At 54.4% G+C, this 16,994-nt stretch overlaps 1 protein-coding gene across 6 annotated transcripts in view; it reads right to left on the bottom strand.

The window, feature by feature from the left end:
- The window catches only part of ITGB4 (integrin subunit beta 4), a 33,399-nt gene extending 16,671 nt beyond the window's left edge, over positions 1-16,728 (bottom strand). For 4 of the 6 annotated variants that reach the window (XM_062591881.1, XM_062591882.1, XM_062591883.1 and 1 more), the window contains exons 1-21: positions 16,173-16,225; positions 11,489-11,580; positions 11,086-11,168; positions 10,447-10,548; positions 9,794-9,998; positions 9,137-9,233; positions 8,430-8,601; positions 7,438-7,701; positions 6,990-7,079; positions 6,694-6,816; positions 6,296-6,463; positions 5,672-5,748; positions 5,288-5,499; positions 4,645-4,748; positions 4,402-4,500; positions 3,106-3,232; positions 2,828-2,947; positions 2,258-2,364; positions 1,727-1,760; positions 1,075-1,263; positions 441-544 (exon numbers count right to left, since the gene is read on the bottom strand). In XM_062591881.1, coding sequence (XP_062447865.1) covers positions 441-544; positions 1,075-1,263; positions 1,727-1,760; positions 2,258-2,364; positions 2,828-2,947; positions 3,106-3,232; positions 4,402-4,500; positions 4,645-4,748; positions 5,288-5,499; positions 5,672-5,748; positions 6,296-6,463; positions 6,694-6,816; positions 6,990-7,079; positions 7,438-7,701; positions 8,430-8,601; positions 9,137-9,233; positions 9,794-9,998; positions 10,447-10,548; positions 11,086-11,168; positions 11,489-11,570 — 2,559 coding nt within the window. In that variant the 5' untranslated portion in view covers positions 11,571-11,580; positions 16,173-16,225. Of the gene's footprint in view, positions 1-440; positions 545-1,074; positions 1,264-1,726; positions 1,761-2,257; positions 2,365-2,827; positions 2,948-3,105; positions 3,233-4,401; positions 4,501-4,644; positions 4,749-5,287; positions 5,500-5,671; positions 5,749-6,295; positions 6,464-6,693; positions 6,817-6,989; positions 7,080-7,437; positions 7,702-8,429; positions 8,602-9,136; positions 9,234-9,793; positions 9,999-10,446; positions 10,549-11,085; positions 11,169-11,488; positions 11,592-16,172; positions 16,226-16,717 lie in introns of those variants that run through there. The other 2 variants (XM_062591880.1, XM_062591879.1) reach the window with 2 other exon arrangements.
- Between the last annotated feature and the right edge of the window lie 266 nt (positions 16,729-16,994).

The raw sequence follows: 16,994 nt of genomic DNA, 5'->3' as shown, positions 1-16,994 counted from the left end.
CTCTAAGCCCAGAGAGCTTGACGACTGGACCTCCAAGGTCTGGGAGTGCCAACCCAGGCTACGCAGCAGAGACGGGATACTTCAGGATGCCCAGCTCCACTGCCAGTGTGGCAAGAGACCACACTGGGAACTGAAGCCAAACAGGAGCTCCAGAGCATAGGCCCTTAAGTTGTGGTTCATTGCAAGCCTTCTCAGCAGCATGATGCTTTGATAATTCTCACAGTCATGATTTTAAGATTTGTGCCTTTCATAGGGAAATTCTGCTTTCATTAGGAAATAGAAAGAATTGCTTCTTCACTGCAAGAGCTTTTTAAGTTTCCAGGGCAGAGGAGTTCCACTTTCCCCAGTGTCACAGACAAAGACGAACACCTCACCATGGCTGTAACCCATTCCCATCCTTCAGCCCAGGAGCAAACCCTGCCATGTGCTCAGGCCCTTACATTCTCCTCCACTTCTTTACGCAGTTGTTCACATTCCCGGCTATCTGGCTTCAAAAGATTCTGCGTGAAAAGCCGGGTCAGCCTCAGAGACAGCCCATAGGGAACTGCAAAAAGAAATTATCTGATTAGACTTCTTCTTTCTTGGTGACAGAAATAACCTAACCAAAAGCATAGGGACATAAATGATGCTGGGTGTCCAGATTCTTTATCCCTAGCACCCAAACCCCATGTAGCACCCGCAAAGAAAATCCTCTGAGACCTGAATGCTTACTAGGATGCTCTGTGTACAATCCACCCAGGAGCCTGTGAAGGATGCTGTGTCCAGTGGTTGCTCTGGACTGATGAGGAAGTGCAATCTAGGCTGGATCAGCTGAGCTAGTGAGACCTCAGACACATGCTAGGAACATCTGCCACCAGATCAGGCTGTCAGGGTAGCTCCAAAGCTATCCACAACTCCTGTGACAGGCCTGGACTCAGGAATGTGCTGCTCAACTGTCCCCTGGGATGGAAGCAGATAAAGGAACAAGCCACCTTGTAATGGGCTTGGAGGTGATACTATGGCTGGTGGAGGCAGAAGGCAACCACAAAGGATTCCTGTCTCTTATGGCCCCTGTTTCTCTGATATGGCACTTACTGAGCTCTTTGGGGTTGGTGGCAGCAAGGGAGGTGAAGCCCTGCTTGTGAACATTGTTGTTGATCTTCCAGCGGACAGTATCTCGGCCCTTGAGGGACCCACTGCGCACCATGGGAGTATCCAGGTGGTCAGAGGACATGAGGCTCTGGCGAAGCATGTAGTGGTCCTCCTTGAAGCCAACAGTGCGTCCTGCAGAGACCGCAGGGACAGGATCAGAGACTAGACAAACTGGGACAACTTGAGCCACCAATTCCTGAGACCTGGGACTTTGCCCTGGAGAATCTTTCGTGTTTCCGCCAAGCTGAGGGTGTTGGGAGCGGCCTGGAGTTGACTGGCCAGTGGAGAGGACATGAGGTGTTCACAAGCACAGAGAGCAGGTCACCCCAGCTGGGCATTAGGAAAGACACAGGGTAGGAGAGCACTAGGGCAGGAGTCCCCTGCGGGCACACATGGGGCATGCGGCAGGGATACAGGGCAGGAATGTAAAGGGCTGCTTGGCTAAGAATCTCTACCAGGGACTTTCCCCTGCTTGTTGTCCCCGGCCTGCGGGAAGTTACTGTGCCCAGGGAGGAGGAGAGATGCTCATTCCAGTATGCCCAGGAGGGCAGGGAACCCCTCACGTCCTTTTCCCCCCAGTTCAAAGAGACGGTACCTCGTGCACAGCAGGGAAGCAGGGCCAGGCAAGCCTAGAAAACAAATGACCAAACGCACATTCACTGTGTGGCCAAAAGCAAACAAACATGTCTCCATGATTTTGGCCATACATCACTTTAGCTGGAGAAATCACATTGCAATTCATACAAGCAAAAGGAGAGGTGTTGAGTACCAGTGGGACCCAGCTACTAATAATTTGGTCTTGCTAGAGGCTGGGTAGACTATGGAAATTTGTCACATTCTTGCCTTTATCTGGTTCTTCCTGAAGCCTCTGGCAAAATTCCCACCAATTTCAATAGGCACTGGCTCTTCTATTCTCTATCAACATATAATGTTTTCCGTTTGTCCCCACCAACTTTCCCAGCTGGTCAGGAAAGAAAGGCAGAAAAGCTTTTTTTCTGGCATATTCTCAAAGCTGTTCAGTAGGAGAGAGACCTGAACGACAACTTTTCAAGAGCAAAGGATTGTTTTCAGTTTGTTTTTTTGCCCCCTCCCCGGTGCAGGGAGGCAGCCGGGCTGAGGAACTCACCTTGCAGCAGGCGCAGAACTTCCAGCAGAGCAACAGCAGCAATCCCAGGAGCAGGATCAGGAAAATAAGCAGTGGGATGAGCCACAGAAAGCTTCCCGGAGGGCACTCTGTAACCGACAGCAATGCACCCACCATGATTTAGGGGCATCAAAACCCTGTGTTGAGTGTGCAGGGTGCAAAAGGAGGGAAGGGAGGGAGGCATGGACAGACAGGAGAGGCTGGATCACAGCTCTTTTAGGGACGGAGCAACCAAGTTCAGCCTAGGAATTGCAGTGCTCACACAGAAAAATGCTACCCATGGAGATGTCTCCTCCCAACTCTTTGCTCACACTTGTTCTTCCCAAGGGGCTATTCTGCATCTTGCATCTTTCCCTGCCAGTGCTGGCAGTGAAAAGGCACTGATTTCCAAAGGTCCTGAGTTCTGAGGGCTCTGTCCACCTCCTGGCATTCTTATGAGATCCAAGTGTAACCCAGCACACAGCAAAGCAGGGAGAAGAGGTGTTGTGTGCGAAGATGATAGCTAACCCAGCCTCCAGGCTGCACCTCCCCTCCTGCTGAGTCCCTGCTCACCTTTCTTCTTCTGCACCTGGACAGTGGTGTTGGGCAGGACACTGGGATCTCCCTCCAGGGTGTAGTGGTACGTGCAGTCATCCTCCTCATCCTGGAACGAGCAGTGTTCATTGGCCTCTTCTGCAAATGAAAAGACAGGGCACAACTGCCAGGCTGCAAGAGGATCCAGACCAGGAACCCAGCACTAAGCGTGAGGAGCTGATCCACCCACCCACACACACACAGACAGAGCAAGGCTCGTCACACATGACTGCACAGAGCTCCAAGCCTCCTGGTACCTTTCTTCAGCTCTTCCACCATCTGGACCTGGAGATGGCAGGTGCTGCAGTTCCCTTTCATCTTGCCTGTTCCCCAGGCCTGGCACTGGACACAGTCCCGGATGCTCTCGCACATAGCCTGGAAACCCTGCGAGGAGACACGAGGTGGGATTGTTAGGAGAAAGGCCAAGGGGGAGCCAGGGAGAACATCTCCAAAAGGCAACAACGCCATGTCCTCATGCTCGTGACAGGGCAAGGAGAGAAGGGACTAACAGAGAGCAGGCAGCTAACACAGACAAGGGATTTGTAACCCAAGAGACAGACGGCCACAACTTCACTTCTTGCAGCCAGGTAAGGCTTTTCACGTTTATGGGATGAGGTAAGCGTGGCTCCAGAAAGGCCCACTCAGCCTGGGGGCAGGTGGCTCCTCGTCTGGCTCAGAGGCGTCAGGAGGGGACTTACCAAGAGCGGGTCTGTACCTGCCGTGCGGCGCTGCCGGCGAGAGGACGGGCGGGGGCCAAGCAGAGGTAAGTGCAATCTCTTTATTCATCTGCTTTGGAGGCACCAATGTCCTCCTGCAGAGCCACCCCACCAGCCCCAAGCTGCTGGAGCAGCCTTCTGTTCTCTGTCAGAGGGGTGATGAAATGGAGGTGGGGAGGAACTGGGAACCTGAATTCATGTCTGAATTTTGGCTGCTGACTCCCACACCTCCCAAATCCAAACAACACACGTGCGAAAGAGAGTCAGTGCACCAGCCGCACAGCTCGGACCCAGCAGTTCAAGGTGTTTGGATCGGAAACACTGAACCCTCACAATCCCTCCAAAATCTCTTACACTGACACGCTGTATTTGGGTGGCGGTTAGTTTTTCTACAAAGGTTTTCTATGGCCTAAAATATGACCAAGGTTACCTTCGTTCTCACTCATCCTGAGATTAGCATGTGTTTGTCAATGGGGACACTGAGGCACTGGGCCGTGAAGGGACTTTTTCAGTCCCATGAAAAAGCCGAAGGAGAAGCCAGGAGCCAAGGCTCAAACTTCTGCTCTGGTTGCTCTGATACAGACCCTTCACAAATGTCCAGGTAAACACCAATATACCTTAAACAATCATATGCCTTTAATGCTGCTGGTGAACTGGAGGGCAAAGCAAGCCCAGGGCTGCAGAGTGGCTCCAGACAGAGCCCTTCCTAGTCACCAAAGCAGGATTTTGCTCCTGTTTGAGACGGCCTTTCATTTTTGCTTTATTTTTCTCCCTCCTGAGGTTCTCCATGTGACAGAGGAGTGATAAAACCAGGGGGACCCTGGAGCTGAGCCTTACCAGGGAGTAGCTGATTTCACACATGGAGCTGGTGTACAGAGAAGCCATGTCGCAGATGCACCTGCCACATTCACACCTCCCGTGGTTATTGCAAATGCCCTGCGAGAGTAAAGTGTCAGTGTCTGAGAGCAACCACAGACACCCAAGGGCACTGGGAACGAGCACGCTGCTGGCTGCCAGCGGCCCTGAATCTCACACCCTGGGACAGTTGGTGGTCTTCCCAAAGTCCGGGCTGGGACTCACCCCTCGGCTGTCAATGCAGGTGTCGTTGCTCGTGGGACACTCGCAGCCGGGGCCCTCCCAGCCGCTCTCACACACGCACGCGCCCTTGGAGCAACGGCCACGATCTGCAACGTAGAAGAAATCACCAAGGGACTCCCCACCCTGTGCCGCTCCCCCAGCCCCATCCATGGGCCACCTCAGCTCTCTCAATTTCCAGGGGTTGCAAATGGCTGCCCTGAACCCAGGACTCAAATGGAGTATCCTACTTTCCCAAGCACGGAGTCTCCACAGCTGTGCAGTGGGACACCACTTGTTCCTGCCACCTCTGCACTGAGGGACACTCTGACCTGCCAGTGCCTGAAGCAGGAGAGGAACCGTGGCAATGTGGTGCAGGCAGGCCCATGGCTTGGAGCTGCACCCTCCTCAGAGTGACCCACAGCAGGGACACTCATTATCTACCTGCCAGTGCCACAAACCTGTCACCATCACACCTCTCCAGCAGCCATCTCAGCTGCTGTGATGCCAACCCAGAGAGAGCTGCCACAACAAGGACTGCTCTTAGGGTGCTGGCGAGGACCCATGTTCCCTCTCCCCTAGCCCTGGCAGTTCCTGGAGGAGATGTGGTGGGGGCTGGGGCTAGGAGGCAGTGGGTGCCTGCTCTCACCATTGCAGAGGAAGCCGGAGGTGCGCGGGCACTGCAGGACGTCGTACTGGCAGAACTCGCCATCGAAGCGCAGGCTCAGGTCTTCAGAGTAGCACTGGCACTTGCCACAGAGACATTCACCCCGGCCCGAGCACGGCTCCACGTCCCCAGGGCGGATGCAGGCCTCGTTGTTGAGGGACGAGGCTGGGGAGCAGTCGCACGCGTCCCCTCGCCTAACAGGGAGGAGGAGATGCTGGGAGAGGCAGGAGCAGGGCACAAAGCAGCAGGCTCCTGGCCTGATGCCTGTACACAGGTGGGATGTCCTTGGTGCGAGTATGTGTTACTCTGGGTGCCCAAAGACAGCAGGAACCACGAGGTGGGTACAGAGCTGGGCAAGGTTCTTACCAGCCTGCATGGCAGATACACTGGCCACAAGCAAAGTCCCCGTTGAAGTTGCACTTGGGTGAACCAAACTCTCGTTGCTGTGAGGAGAGAGGAGATGTTGCCAGCTCTGCTGTGGCCTTGGCACCCCCCATGCCATCTCAGGAGTGAGGGAGGCAGTCAAGGGAAAGGCTGTGTGTGTAAGACAGAGCTCTGCAGCAGGACATGCACAGTCCTTCACAGGCTGCACAAAGGTCTCTGTGGCCAGGCTGAGACACTGCTCTGCAGGCAGCTGGGAACAATCAACTCATTCCACTTGTGAGTGAGCCTCTCCAACAAGACACCTGGCAGATCTGCCTGCCACAGCATGAGCAGATGCAATTCTCACTCCAACACCCTCAGAGCAGGATGAGGGCCAGCAGCCCAGCACCCTGAGTGTGCCACCGACCACACTTACTTGGACATTCACAGCAGCAAGACCCACAACTCAAATCCCCCTGCTTTAAAAGCACAAAGCTTCTGTCACTGAACTAGAGGGACACAGCTGTCAGCAAGGACCTGAGTGAGACCTGCACTGGCCAACACCTACCCACTCCCAGCTAGACAGGAAAAGCACTGGGATTCTCTGCAATGCTTAGCTCCCCATACCTCTTCGCAGGGACACACGTCACAGATGACAGAGGTTTGGACTTTGAGGCTGTCACTCAAGGACGTGGGTTTCACATGGATAACTCCCTGCCGGTCTTTCTCGGGAAGGTTGCAGACGTGTTGCCCACCAACATACTCAAGGGCCTTCACACGCATGTTGAACTTGCCCTGGAAAGGAAGGGACACGCAGGTGAGTCAGCTCTGCCCAAAGAGCCTGCTGGATGTAGCTCTGCTTGGCTGACCCTGTCACCGGCAAATGAACACCTGGGAAGGAGAGATATGGCACAGGCACGTAACAGCCGCACTGTGCCTTCCTCACCCTGCCCCGGCAAAACCACAGCAGAGCTCTGCACAGCCTGAGGCAGGGCAGGAACCACAGGGCAGCCACGGGGACTTACCACTTCGCCCCGGGTGATATGGAAGGAGCCAGATTCTGTCTTTTCATACATGGTGGAGGTGAACTCTGTCTTCATGGCTTTGGGAACAAAGTCAGCCCGGATGTCCATCTTGGAGCGGATGCGCTATGTGGGCAGAAGGCAATTACTGCATTGATTTTCAGCTGTATCCTTGCAACCACCCCCATGCCCTGCCCCAGAGGAGTCATATACTGCATCTTCTCCACTTTCCTTGGCAGGAGGCTCCTACCCACCATTCACCCTGGGAGTGAGACCAAGGCCCCAGAGAGCACTGTTACCTCAAAGGCTGTGCGAAGCAGCTCCACGATGTTGGAAGAGTCCTCCTGGAGCACTCCAATTTCAGAGATGGGGAAGTACTTGTGTAGTTTCTGCACAGAGAAAGGAGCCTACTGAACCACAGCAACACAGTAACAGGTCCAGAAGCTGAGCTGCGGCAGGTGCCGAGCATCTACAATGTCCACCAATGCTGAGGGGAGCCCTGAATGCCCAGTTGTGCGGTTCTCTATACGTAAGCTTGGAGGGATTAGACCAATCATATCATATTCCTTATCTGCTCCAGCCTGGAAGGAGCTGGAGTGAGCAGGATTAGACACCAACGCAGGCCCAGAGGCACTGGAGAATGACCAGGGCTCCTCTGCTTCCTTATACCTAAGCTGCAGGCAGAGGAGGAAGGGTCCTGGAGGAAAGTAAGCCCATATGGCTCCCGTACGACCAAGTTCTCCTCACCTCATAGTAGCTGTAGGAATGGTTTGTGACAGCAAAAATGGGGATAATGTTCTGCTGTCCCAACAGGCGCACCAGGGTTGGCACTGAAGGATAATCCTGCTTGGTGTCATATCTGTAGGTGCCATCAGGATCCAGATGACACTGCTCATCATTCCTCCTCAGAATCCCTGCGAGAACGTTGGTGCCATCAGCTTCATAGTGAAAGGCAGATTCAGTGGAAAACACGAGCAAGTGAGTGCTGTCCTTCCTCCAGCCGATCTTATCCTACCACCAGGAAGAAGGAGAAGGGACCTTTATCTCTGTGTCCACCAAAACACTGCACAAAACTTGCACTCATTGGCAGACCAGTACTGGCTGAACTGGGGTCTTTGGGAAAACCAAGGGGCAACTCTCATCACCTCAGTCAGCTACATGTGGTCTTCGGAATCCAAGCCAGTAGGTGTCTGTTCCCACCATCTATGACCCAGGGCATATGATGTCTACCTGGCTAGACAGTGTCAGGTGCATACACATAAAGCAGACAAGACCTTGCTTTTCTGGGCACGTTTGGAGCTGTGCTCATGCATTTATATGTCTCCCTCAGCCAACCAGACAAGCTCAAGCGGGCAGTTTTCCAAGGAGTGGAATTTCACCACGGCAGGCACAAAGGGGGACAGTACAGAGGCAACAACACAGTTAGCTCCTGTGCTGGGGATTAAATACCAGAGAGATAAACACATGTCTGGTGTGAGATCTAGGAAGAACTGGGAACACAGAACAGCTTAGCACCAGTAGCAGGAGCAGCAAGCTTGAGAGGCAAGAACAGACTGTGGCTGAATCTGAAATCTGTGCTCGTTGACTGTGTCATCAGCTGCCCAACGTGCTCCCTCTCTCTTCCACTCATTACCACACTAGTGTTGTTCCATTTATTACCCACAATCAAGCAGATCTATCCTCTAACCCTCCCCATCACCACACACACACACAGCTCCTCCTTCCCCGGACACAGTCACCTTGCAAACAGCTGTCTGCAGGATGGCATCAAAGCCTCCTTCTGGGGCATCCAGGTTGCCAGAGATGCGTTCCTTCCTGAGCTCCTTGCTGAAGTAGTCAATGTTGCTGGTCAGGCGGATGACATTCTTGAAGGAGAAGGGGGAATCAGCATTGTTCCAGGGCTCACGCAGCCTAGAAGAGAAAAGGAGAGCAGGGCTTTTGCATGGGGCAGTTCTCATTGCAAAGGGATGCTCCATCAACCCAAGCAGGGCACTGCTTGTCCATGGGCAGCTCCTAGCGCAGAACTGCACCTCTCTTGGGGTACCTCTTCCACCCCAAGCTCCCTAGATCCTAGGAGAGAAAGGGTGGAGATTATTCTTGGAAAGATTGATCAAAGGAAGACAAAGTTGAGATGACAAATCAGTGGCCCTGAGAGGAGAGATGAGAGTGATAGAAGGGATAAGGGCAGAGACAAAGGTGAAGGAATGATGTGCAATCTGTTGTGACATGAAGCTTGAGGAGGACACTGCTGATATTGGCACTGTGTTATAGCAAGCCCTGAGTGCAGAGCAAGGAGGTCAGAATGCAGAGATTGCAACAAAGAGCGAGAGCTAGACACTCTTGCACTGCAGACAGAAGACCAGGAGAGAAATAAAGGGTACCTGAGGTACTTGCCCTCCCCACTCTGCTCCCAGCCCATCCCTGTGGCCCCATCAGCCTCACTCACTTCTCAGGTCTCATGTCTGTCTGAGGGGATGAGACTTTGTCCACAAACTTGCCAAATCCGATGGTGTAATTGCTGGTCAGGGCTTGCAGGAATTTCGCTGGGAGGAGGGGAAAGGAGGGAGGAATAGACATGTGAATAAAGAGATGCCTGCAATATTGCTGTTCCAGGCAAAGATTACCTTTCTTGGTTTCTTTATTGGCTCATCAGGTCTTAGACAAGACTTCCAAACTGTTAGCTTTTAAGCTTTGGGGGGCTGGGTTTGGGTTTTTTTTTTTTTTTTGGTGGAAACCCACACCACCTAGCCTTCATTCATTCCTGTCCAACTGATGCTTCTCCTACAGCACAAATCACCTCTATGGGCTCAAGATGCCAAAGCTACTGCACAAAACAGCTGTGCGGGGCACGAGCACTCACACTTGGCTGAATAGGAGACAGGACACATGATGAGCCCTGCAAGACCAGGGGCCATATCCCATGTTGGGAGAGACCTGCACAAAGCAGCAATAATAAAACGCATGATTAAAACAGGCACCTTTTGGCCCTTTGCTTGGCTTTCTCCAGTGCTGGCAAAAATTCACAACCCTAGGCAAGAGAGAGTCACCCGCCTTCATAAGTGCAGCGTCTGGCTACCCCCTCTTCTCCCAGCCCTCGTCTCACCTAGCTTTTGGCCCATGCTTTTGAGGTTGTCCAGATCATCTGACATAGAGTAGGAGAAGTCCATGAGGATGTAGAGATCCACAGGGCTCTCGAGGGGCTGAAAGACATCCATGTCGAAGTTCATCTCCTCCCCAGCTCGCAGCCGCATGAACATGCTCTGGGGGGACACCTCAGTTCTCCTCTGGGACTTGCTGATAGTGATATTCTGTGAAGAAAGAGCACTGTGAAGTAAACAGACTCCATCTCCTGCGCGTATGCAATGAGAAGGTGGCAAGGAGCAGGGGAATGGGAAGCCATGGATGACTGCACATCCTTTCTTCATGTAAGCTGGAGACCGGCTGCTGAGCCAGCCGGCTTCCCCACATCCAAGTCCTCCCAGCTGGCTACCTCCACCTCCTCCAGACCTTGGCATTTTGCGAACATCTGTTTCATTTGAAAAGTCATCCCATCTACAGTGACTAGAGCTGGTTGTGGACAGGTTCCCCCAGCTGGCAAAGTGAGAGCACTGTTTTTGAGTAGGCCCTACGTAAAAAGTGGCGTGTAGTTTGTATTTTCCCTGTACAAGAGTACAGAGGATGAAGGTCTCGAAGGATATGGGAAAGAGAAGGACCCTTCAGAAGAAGTGGAACAATGAATCTCTACCTAGCACCTACCTGCAGAGTCCTCATCTCGCCTCTCATGTACACAATGCTGGCCTCCTTGCAGCCATATCGCAGCAAATTCTCCCGCAAGTCGCAGCGAGGCTCTTCGAAATCCTGCAGCAACAGGGGAAGAAAGTTACACGCACAGGAAGCATAAGAAGAGGCCACATCACTTGTCAGAAAGCTGGGTCCTCTTTCCAGATAGATAGATCTGGTGAGCCTTTGGAAGCAGGAGAGCAGCGGGCAGATGGGGATGAACCTAGCACAGAGCAGCCAATGCCACCTTGGGCGCCAGGGAAACGCTACAACCAGTGAGTCACGGGGTCTTCCGGGGCAAGACCCTCCCACCTTGCTTGGCACACACCTTCCCCCAGGAGCTTCAGATTTGTCAAGCAGGCATTTTCTGATAAATCCCTGTATTTCTGGAAGTTTGCCCTGGACTCCCCTTCCTCTCCATTTGCCAGCAAAGGCTGCTTGAGCCAAAGGAAATCTGTGTCTTAAGAGCTTTCAGTCTTGTATAGAGTTCGAGTCAGCAGCTGACTCTGCATTCAAGTTTCTCTCCAGGATTTCAACTGGAGTGTCCGGATCTCTGTTCACAGAGTGTGAAATCAGCCTAGAAGCAGAGTCCCATGCTCCCCTGTAAGCTCTCACCTCATCCGTGCAGAAGGAGCAGTCTTTGTCCACGCGGACACACTCTGTGCAGCTCTTAGCCCGGGACGACACGCATCGGTTATCTAGGGAGAAAGCAGAAGCCTGAGGAACGCAGGAATTGAGTGGGTTGTGGAAGGGCACAAGAAGGGCAAATCCTGTTCCTTTCAAAGTTGGTGGGGATTTTGCACGGGTGTTTAGTGGCAGATGGGTACAGAACAGCAGCTGGGTACGTGAGAGAGGTGTCCCAGCTGCCAGGGAGCTAACAGACAAGAAGGGCACACAGCAGCTCTAATAGGGACTTATTCACATGAAGACCTTGATCTTCTGGAGCCAAGGTGGGGTTTATACAGTCCCAGAGGGAGTACGTGGAGATCTTGGACAGACATATAAGGGCCACACTCACTTTTGTTCCTTTGGCAGAGGCCTGTAGTGCAGAGCAGGGACAAGAGGAGCAGCCCAGCACACACCCTTGGCAGCACATCCATCCTCTTCCTCCTGAAACACATCCATCAGCAACATCACGGTTAGCTCCAGCCACGGCAGGTGGTGTCAAGCCACCAGTCTCCTGTGGGAACTGCGACAGGCACAGAAGCACAGGCTGCTCCCTGGCAGAGCCCAGCACCATCCTCACGCACAAGCAGCGACCAGGTTGAGACTTTCCTTTTCCTGGCAGCTTAAAGCAAAGCAGAGAAGAAAAATAAGGCAACTGTCTGCACCTCACCCCCAAACCAAAACAGACTCCTCCTTTGGCTGTTTCCTATCACACTAGGAATTTCCAGGATGGTTGAACCAACAATAAATAGAGGGTGAGGCCTTGGGAAGTGCCCAACAGGGAGCTTCAGGCTGCCTGGAGCCGCTGAATGAGTCTGTGGTTTGAGAGTCTGTCACTCTTCTCGCTGCATCAGAGGTGGCAGAACCCCTTGCAAGGAGCTGGAGGCAAAATCCTAAATAGAGGGACCCATTTTCCCTGCAACCGCACTTCCACCAGTGATTTATTATCTGGCCATCAGAAAGCTCTCAGCGTTGGTCTGATCTCTACATTTGGACCTGGTAAATGGGACAGACAAAACTGTAACATGAGCTCTGCAGCCACCTGGCTGAAGGTACTTGGCTCCTCACCACAGCAGAGAAACTGGAATATTCCAGGCAAAATATCTGGTCTAAAGACAATTTTAAAGCATCTCTTTCATGGAAGATACAACTGTAAAACACAAGCTACAGATAGATTCTCCAGTAGCTTCTTACTCTGTTCACCCTGATGCTTCCAACCATTGCCCTACAAGCCATCAACCTCGTTGTATTTAACAGGGTAATTTCCCCCACGCAGGCCGTGGTGGTGCCCAGAGCGCTGCCGGCTGCCCGTCCGCTCAGCCAGGCTGCAGGCAATGCTGATGCTTTGTGCAAAAAGTACGCAAACAATCACCTCCCTGTTTCCACGTTTCCTCTGGAAGGGAAAATTTCACTTTCACACTGGAAAAACTGCAGCACTTTGGTTGGATTTTCATGACAACAACAACAACAAAGCTGCTCAGCTGTACAGGTCACGAGCTGCTCCTGACTGCCTGAAACCACCCCAGCCTTTCCTGAGCACACACGTGCTCCAGCATTCCCGCCTGCTTCGTCCCATCCACCCCCCGCCTCTACCTTAGCCCAGTCAACAGACCTGCTCCAGACAGGGCAGATGGGCAGGGTGGACGCGTGGTGGCAGGCAGAGCCGTTGGGCAGGCAGGTGAAGGGGAAAGCCTCCCTGAAACGGTTTGACTCACGCTCAGTACTTGGGTTTGGTTGCTGGGGAGCAAAACTGGGGAGTTTCTGAAGCTAAACTTTGTGCCGGTAGCATTCACCTCCTCACCTGGAGGCTTCCGGAGCAGATGCAGAAAAGCCCCCGTCCCACCAAACCTGGTTGGGATGCTCCAGCCCTACGGGCTCACTCATCCACATGGCTTTCGGGGTTTGGTGTGGTTTTAGCCAGCACCAAGCAGTCCCTGCGCCCAGGCCAGGCCCAGCCTGCGGAGGGGAGAGACACAGCAGCCTTTTGTTGCACTCAGTCCCACAAAACACCCAACGCCTCAGCACCTTCCGGTTTGCCAGGGTTTGGGCTGTCAGCGAGCTGTCAGGGTTGAGGAATTCCCCTGGCCTCGCTTCTCCTTCCCTCCAAGGAAAAGCGCCTGGGATGGAGAGCAGAGACAGGACAGTTCGAAACCAGCAGCACACCCCTCAAGCACATCTGTCCTCTCCACCTGAAGCCAGAAAGTCAAAAAGACCTCCCCAGCATTCATACTGACCCACCTGAAAGCACCAGATCTGCTTAGGAGCAGGAGACAACCAGACACAGGCAGCAGCATGCCAGAGGGCATAAACTGCCCTGGAAAATTCAGAGCCCCAAACCCATCAGCTTGGTGCTCAAGCACGTGAGCACAGCGCTCAGCGTGGGCTGTGAAACCAGGGGAGATGTTCAGGCCTGCAGCTCGCCCCAGGCACAACTTGCAGAGCCCAAACTTGGCACCAGAGCAGCCCAGGGTGCTGGGGCAGGGTGCTGAGGCCCCTGCACAGATTGCAGCCTTGCCCCCTCTGCGAGGGATTGCTAGACCCCCCCCCCCCCAGCCTTCCTGAAGTTATAAATCATCGGGGTCCTTATTCTTCTCCTCAGCCTCATCTTGCCAAAGCACCCTTCCAGGCTCCCCCGCAACCCAGCGCCGATCCCAGAGGACGCGTGGCCAGCAACGTGGGTTGTGTTGGCTGCCTCTGCTCCCAGGACCACAAGTACAGCTCAAGCCACAGTCTGAATTTTTAACTGCCCCAAGCCAGCCTAGGCAAAGAGGAGGTTAAGCAGGAACATGTTTCACAAGGAGTCCTGGCAGCCCTCTGCAGATGGCCAAGTTTGCGGAGGAATCCCCAGAGAGTGATAACCCCAAGCACCAGTTCAGGCTAAAGCCCATCTTTCTGGAGAGCAGCTCTGCAGAGAAGGACCTGGGGGTCCCGGTGGACATCAGGTTGAGCATGAGTCATCAATATGCCCTCAAAGAAGGCCGATGGCATCCCGGGGTGCATCAAGACCACCATTGCTAGCAGGTTGAGGGAGGTGATCTTTTACCTCTACTCAGCCCTGGTGATGCCACATCTGGAGTGTAGTGTCCAGTTCTGGGCTTACCAGTAAGAGAGAGACATGGAGCTACTGGAACACATCCACTGAAGGACCACAGAGATGATTAAGGGACTGGAACATTTCTTGTATGAGGAGAGGCAGAGAGATTTGGGACTGTTTAGCCTAGAGAAGAGAAGGCTCAGGAGAATCTTATCCATGTTTATAAATATCTGCAGAGAAGGCGTATGGAGGACAGGGCCTGACTCTTCTCAGTGGTGCCCAGTGACACCGCAAGAGCCAACAGACACAACCTGAAATGGAGGAAATCCCACTCGAATGCAAAAAAAACCCCTTCTTCACTGTGAGGGTGGTTGAACATCGGAACAGGCTGTCCAGAGAGGTTGTGGAGTCTCCTTCCTTGGAGATACTCAAAACCCAACCAGATGTGGTCCTAGGCAACCTGCCCTGGCTGATCCTGGTGGAGCAGTGGGGGTTGGACCAGGTGCTCTCCATAGGTCCCTGCCATCTCCCATTCCTCTGTGACTCTGTAAGCCTGTCTGCTCACCAGGACTCTCACAGGCTGTTCTCCACTGCTCTCTCTCCCCAAAAAGCTCTGGTCTCCAGAAAGTTTTGGCAACTGGATGCTCCAGAAATGCTTTGTCCAAGCTCCTAGGGGAGCATTAGACTCCTGCAGCTCCTGCACCTCCCCTCCACGTTTGGATGTCAAGGACTGTGCATGGTGCTGCTAACACCAAGGTCGCAGGTTCAATCCCCATATGGGCTACACTGAGGGCTGGACTAGATGATCTCCAGAGGTCCCTTCCAACCGTACCACTCTATCATTCTAAGAGTGCATTAGGACTAAGTGCAACGGAGCCAATACCATGTGCACCAAGGACTGACATATTGCTAAACGGGAGGGATCCGGGCCCACCGCAGTGCATCAGCCTCGCCGGCCGCGGGCTCCCACGCGCGCTGAGCTGCAAGCGCGGGGATCAGTGGAATAACCCACAATCTCATCCCACCGGGCTACTCCCTGCATGGCACACGCAGGGGTGCAGAGCTCACAGGCGCCACGCTCCAAAACTCAAAAATTACCAAGACGGATCCCCGCAGCAATATCAACCATTTGGCCCAAAAGGTCAAGGTTCTCCCTCCTTCCTCTCTCTGTTTGGAGGCTCGCGTGCAACAAGCATCACAATTTGCTGTTTACTCGGAGAAGCGGGACCTCGACTCCCAGCTGCCAACGGAGCTGAGGACCCCGACCCGCAGCTCCCGCTGTCCCCGCACGGGATGAAGCGCAGCGGGCAACGTGCAGCCCGAGACCGGAGCGGAGACCCGCAGGGACGTCCCGGCCGGGCAGGGGCCGGCCAACACCCGCCGTGCCGGCAGCGGGCTGTCCGGCGCCGCGCAGCGCGAGCGACACCTTCCAGCCCGCTGCCGAGCGCCGCGATCGCTGCTGAATATAAAGCCGGATTCAGCTTCGTTCCTCTGCCCTCTGGACCCGCAAAACGGAGAACCGCCGGGAGCCCACAGGAAAGCCGGGATCCTGCTGCGCGGCGGCTGCCCGAACTCCTGCACGGCCGCTGCCTGGAGGTGCCGCCGGCGCCGTCCTGCCCCGTTCCCGGCCAAGCCTCCCCTCCCCTGACCCCACGGCTCCCCTTTCCCTGCCTCCCCTCCGCGCGCCGCCGTCCTCCCCCGTCTCCCGCGCCCAGCTCGCGCCCGTCAGCCCCTCGCGCAGACCCCACCGCCACACGCTCGCCTTTATCCCCCCTTCCGCTCTCTTACGCGCTGCACCGCAGACTCGCGAGCTGGAAAGCGCGAAGCAGCGTTTGCGGTTCAGCAAACCACCGGTCTTTCTGAGCCCAGTCCACGCTCGGCCTTTTTCTCCCCGGGTTCAACCCTCCTCCTTTGCCCCGAGCGACACCCGCGTTTTGTGGAGATTGCGCCTGGCAGCCCGTTTCGCAAAACGGCCGCTGTGTTTTCGCTGGGCCAGACCCACCTGCGGCTCTGAAGGCTTCAGGCGGCTTTAAACGTAAAGTCAAACAGTTTCCTCCATGCCAGTTCCAGCGCAATTCCCCAGGAAGCGGGGCGGACGGCGGGGGGGAGGAAAGCGAACCTTCCTAATCTGTAACAAACTGTCCCCTAAAGCCAGGGCGCAGCGGAGGGCTGCTCCCCGCGGGCTCTGCTCCGTGCTGCCCAGTATCCCCCGCGTGGGCGTTACGGGCACGGTCCCCCCCTCGCCCTGTTGTGTCAGACAAAGCAACTGAAAAAAAAAAAGAAAGAAAAGAAAAGAAAAGAAAATCCTGCACCGCTCTGCAAAACAAAACCGTTCAGCCACAAGCACTGCTGCCCCGAGCAGCAGAAAGGCAGGAGAAAGCGTGCAACAGCTCAAACGAGGGGAAAGAGGGAGGAAAAAAAAAAAAAAAAAAGGAAACCCGCCGAGCCCACCTTGCCCCGCGCCGTGCCGAGCCCCCGGGGGGATCAGCGGGGCGACGGCGAAGCGGGCCTGACGCCGCAGAGCGCAGATGAATTAATTCCACAAACCTCGTTAGCGCTGCGGCCGATTCAGCGTCCAAATCCTCTGCAACGAGCCGAATAACAGTCACCCACGCGGCCAGCCAAGAAATTCTTCCGAAGGCAAAGAGGGAATTCGCTGCTTCGCAGCCGCTAGCTGATTTCCAGGCTTGGCCTTTTCTTTTCTTTTTTTTCCCCCTTTTTTCCCCCTCCTATTTTCTGCCCCCTCTGGCTCTGTTCCGGTTAAGCGCCAGCGCCGGAGCCCCGGGGCAGGGCCGGCAGCCCGCGGCCCGACACTCCGCCGCGG

This window comes from Rhea pennata, chromosome 19 (genome assembly GCF_028389875.1).
Source record: "Rhea pennata isolate bPtePen1 chromosome 19, bPtePen1.pri, whole genome shotgun sequence".
Classification (NCBI taxonomy): domain Eukaryota; kingdom Metazoa; phylum Chordata; class Aves; order Rheiformes; family Rheidae; genus Rhea; species Rhea pennata.
This window is presented reverse-complemented; position numbering and strand designations above follow the sequence as displayed.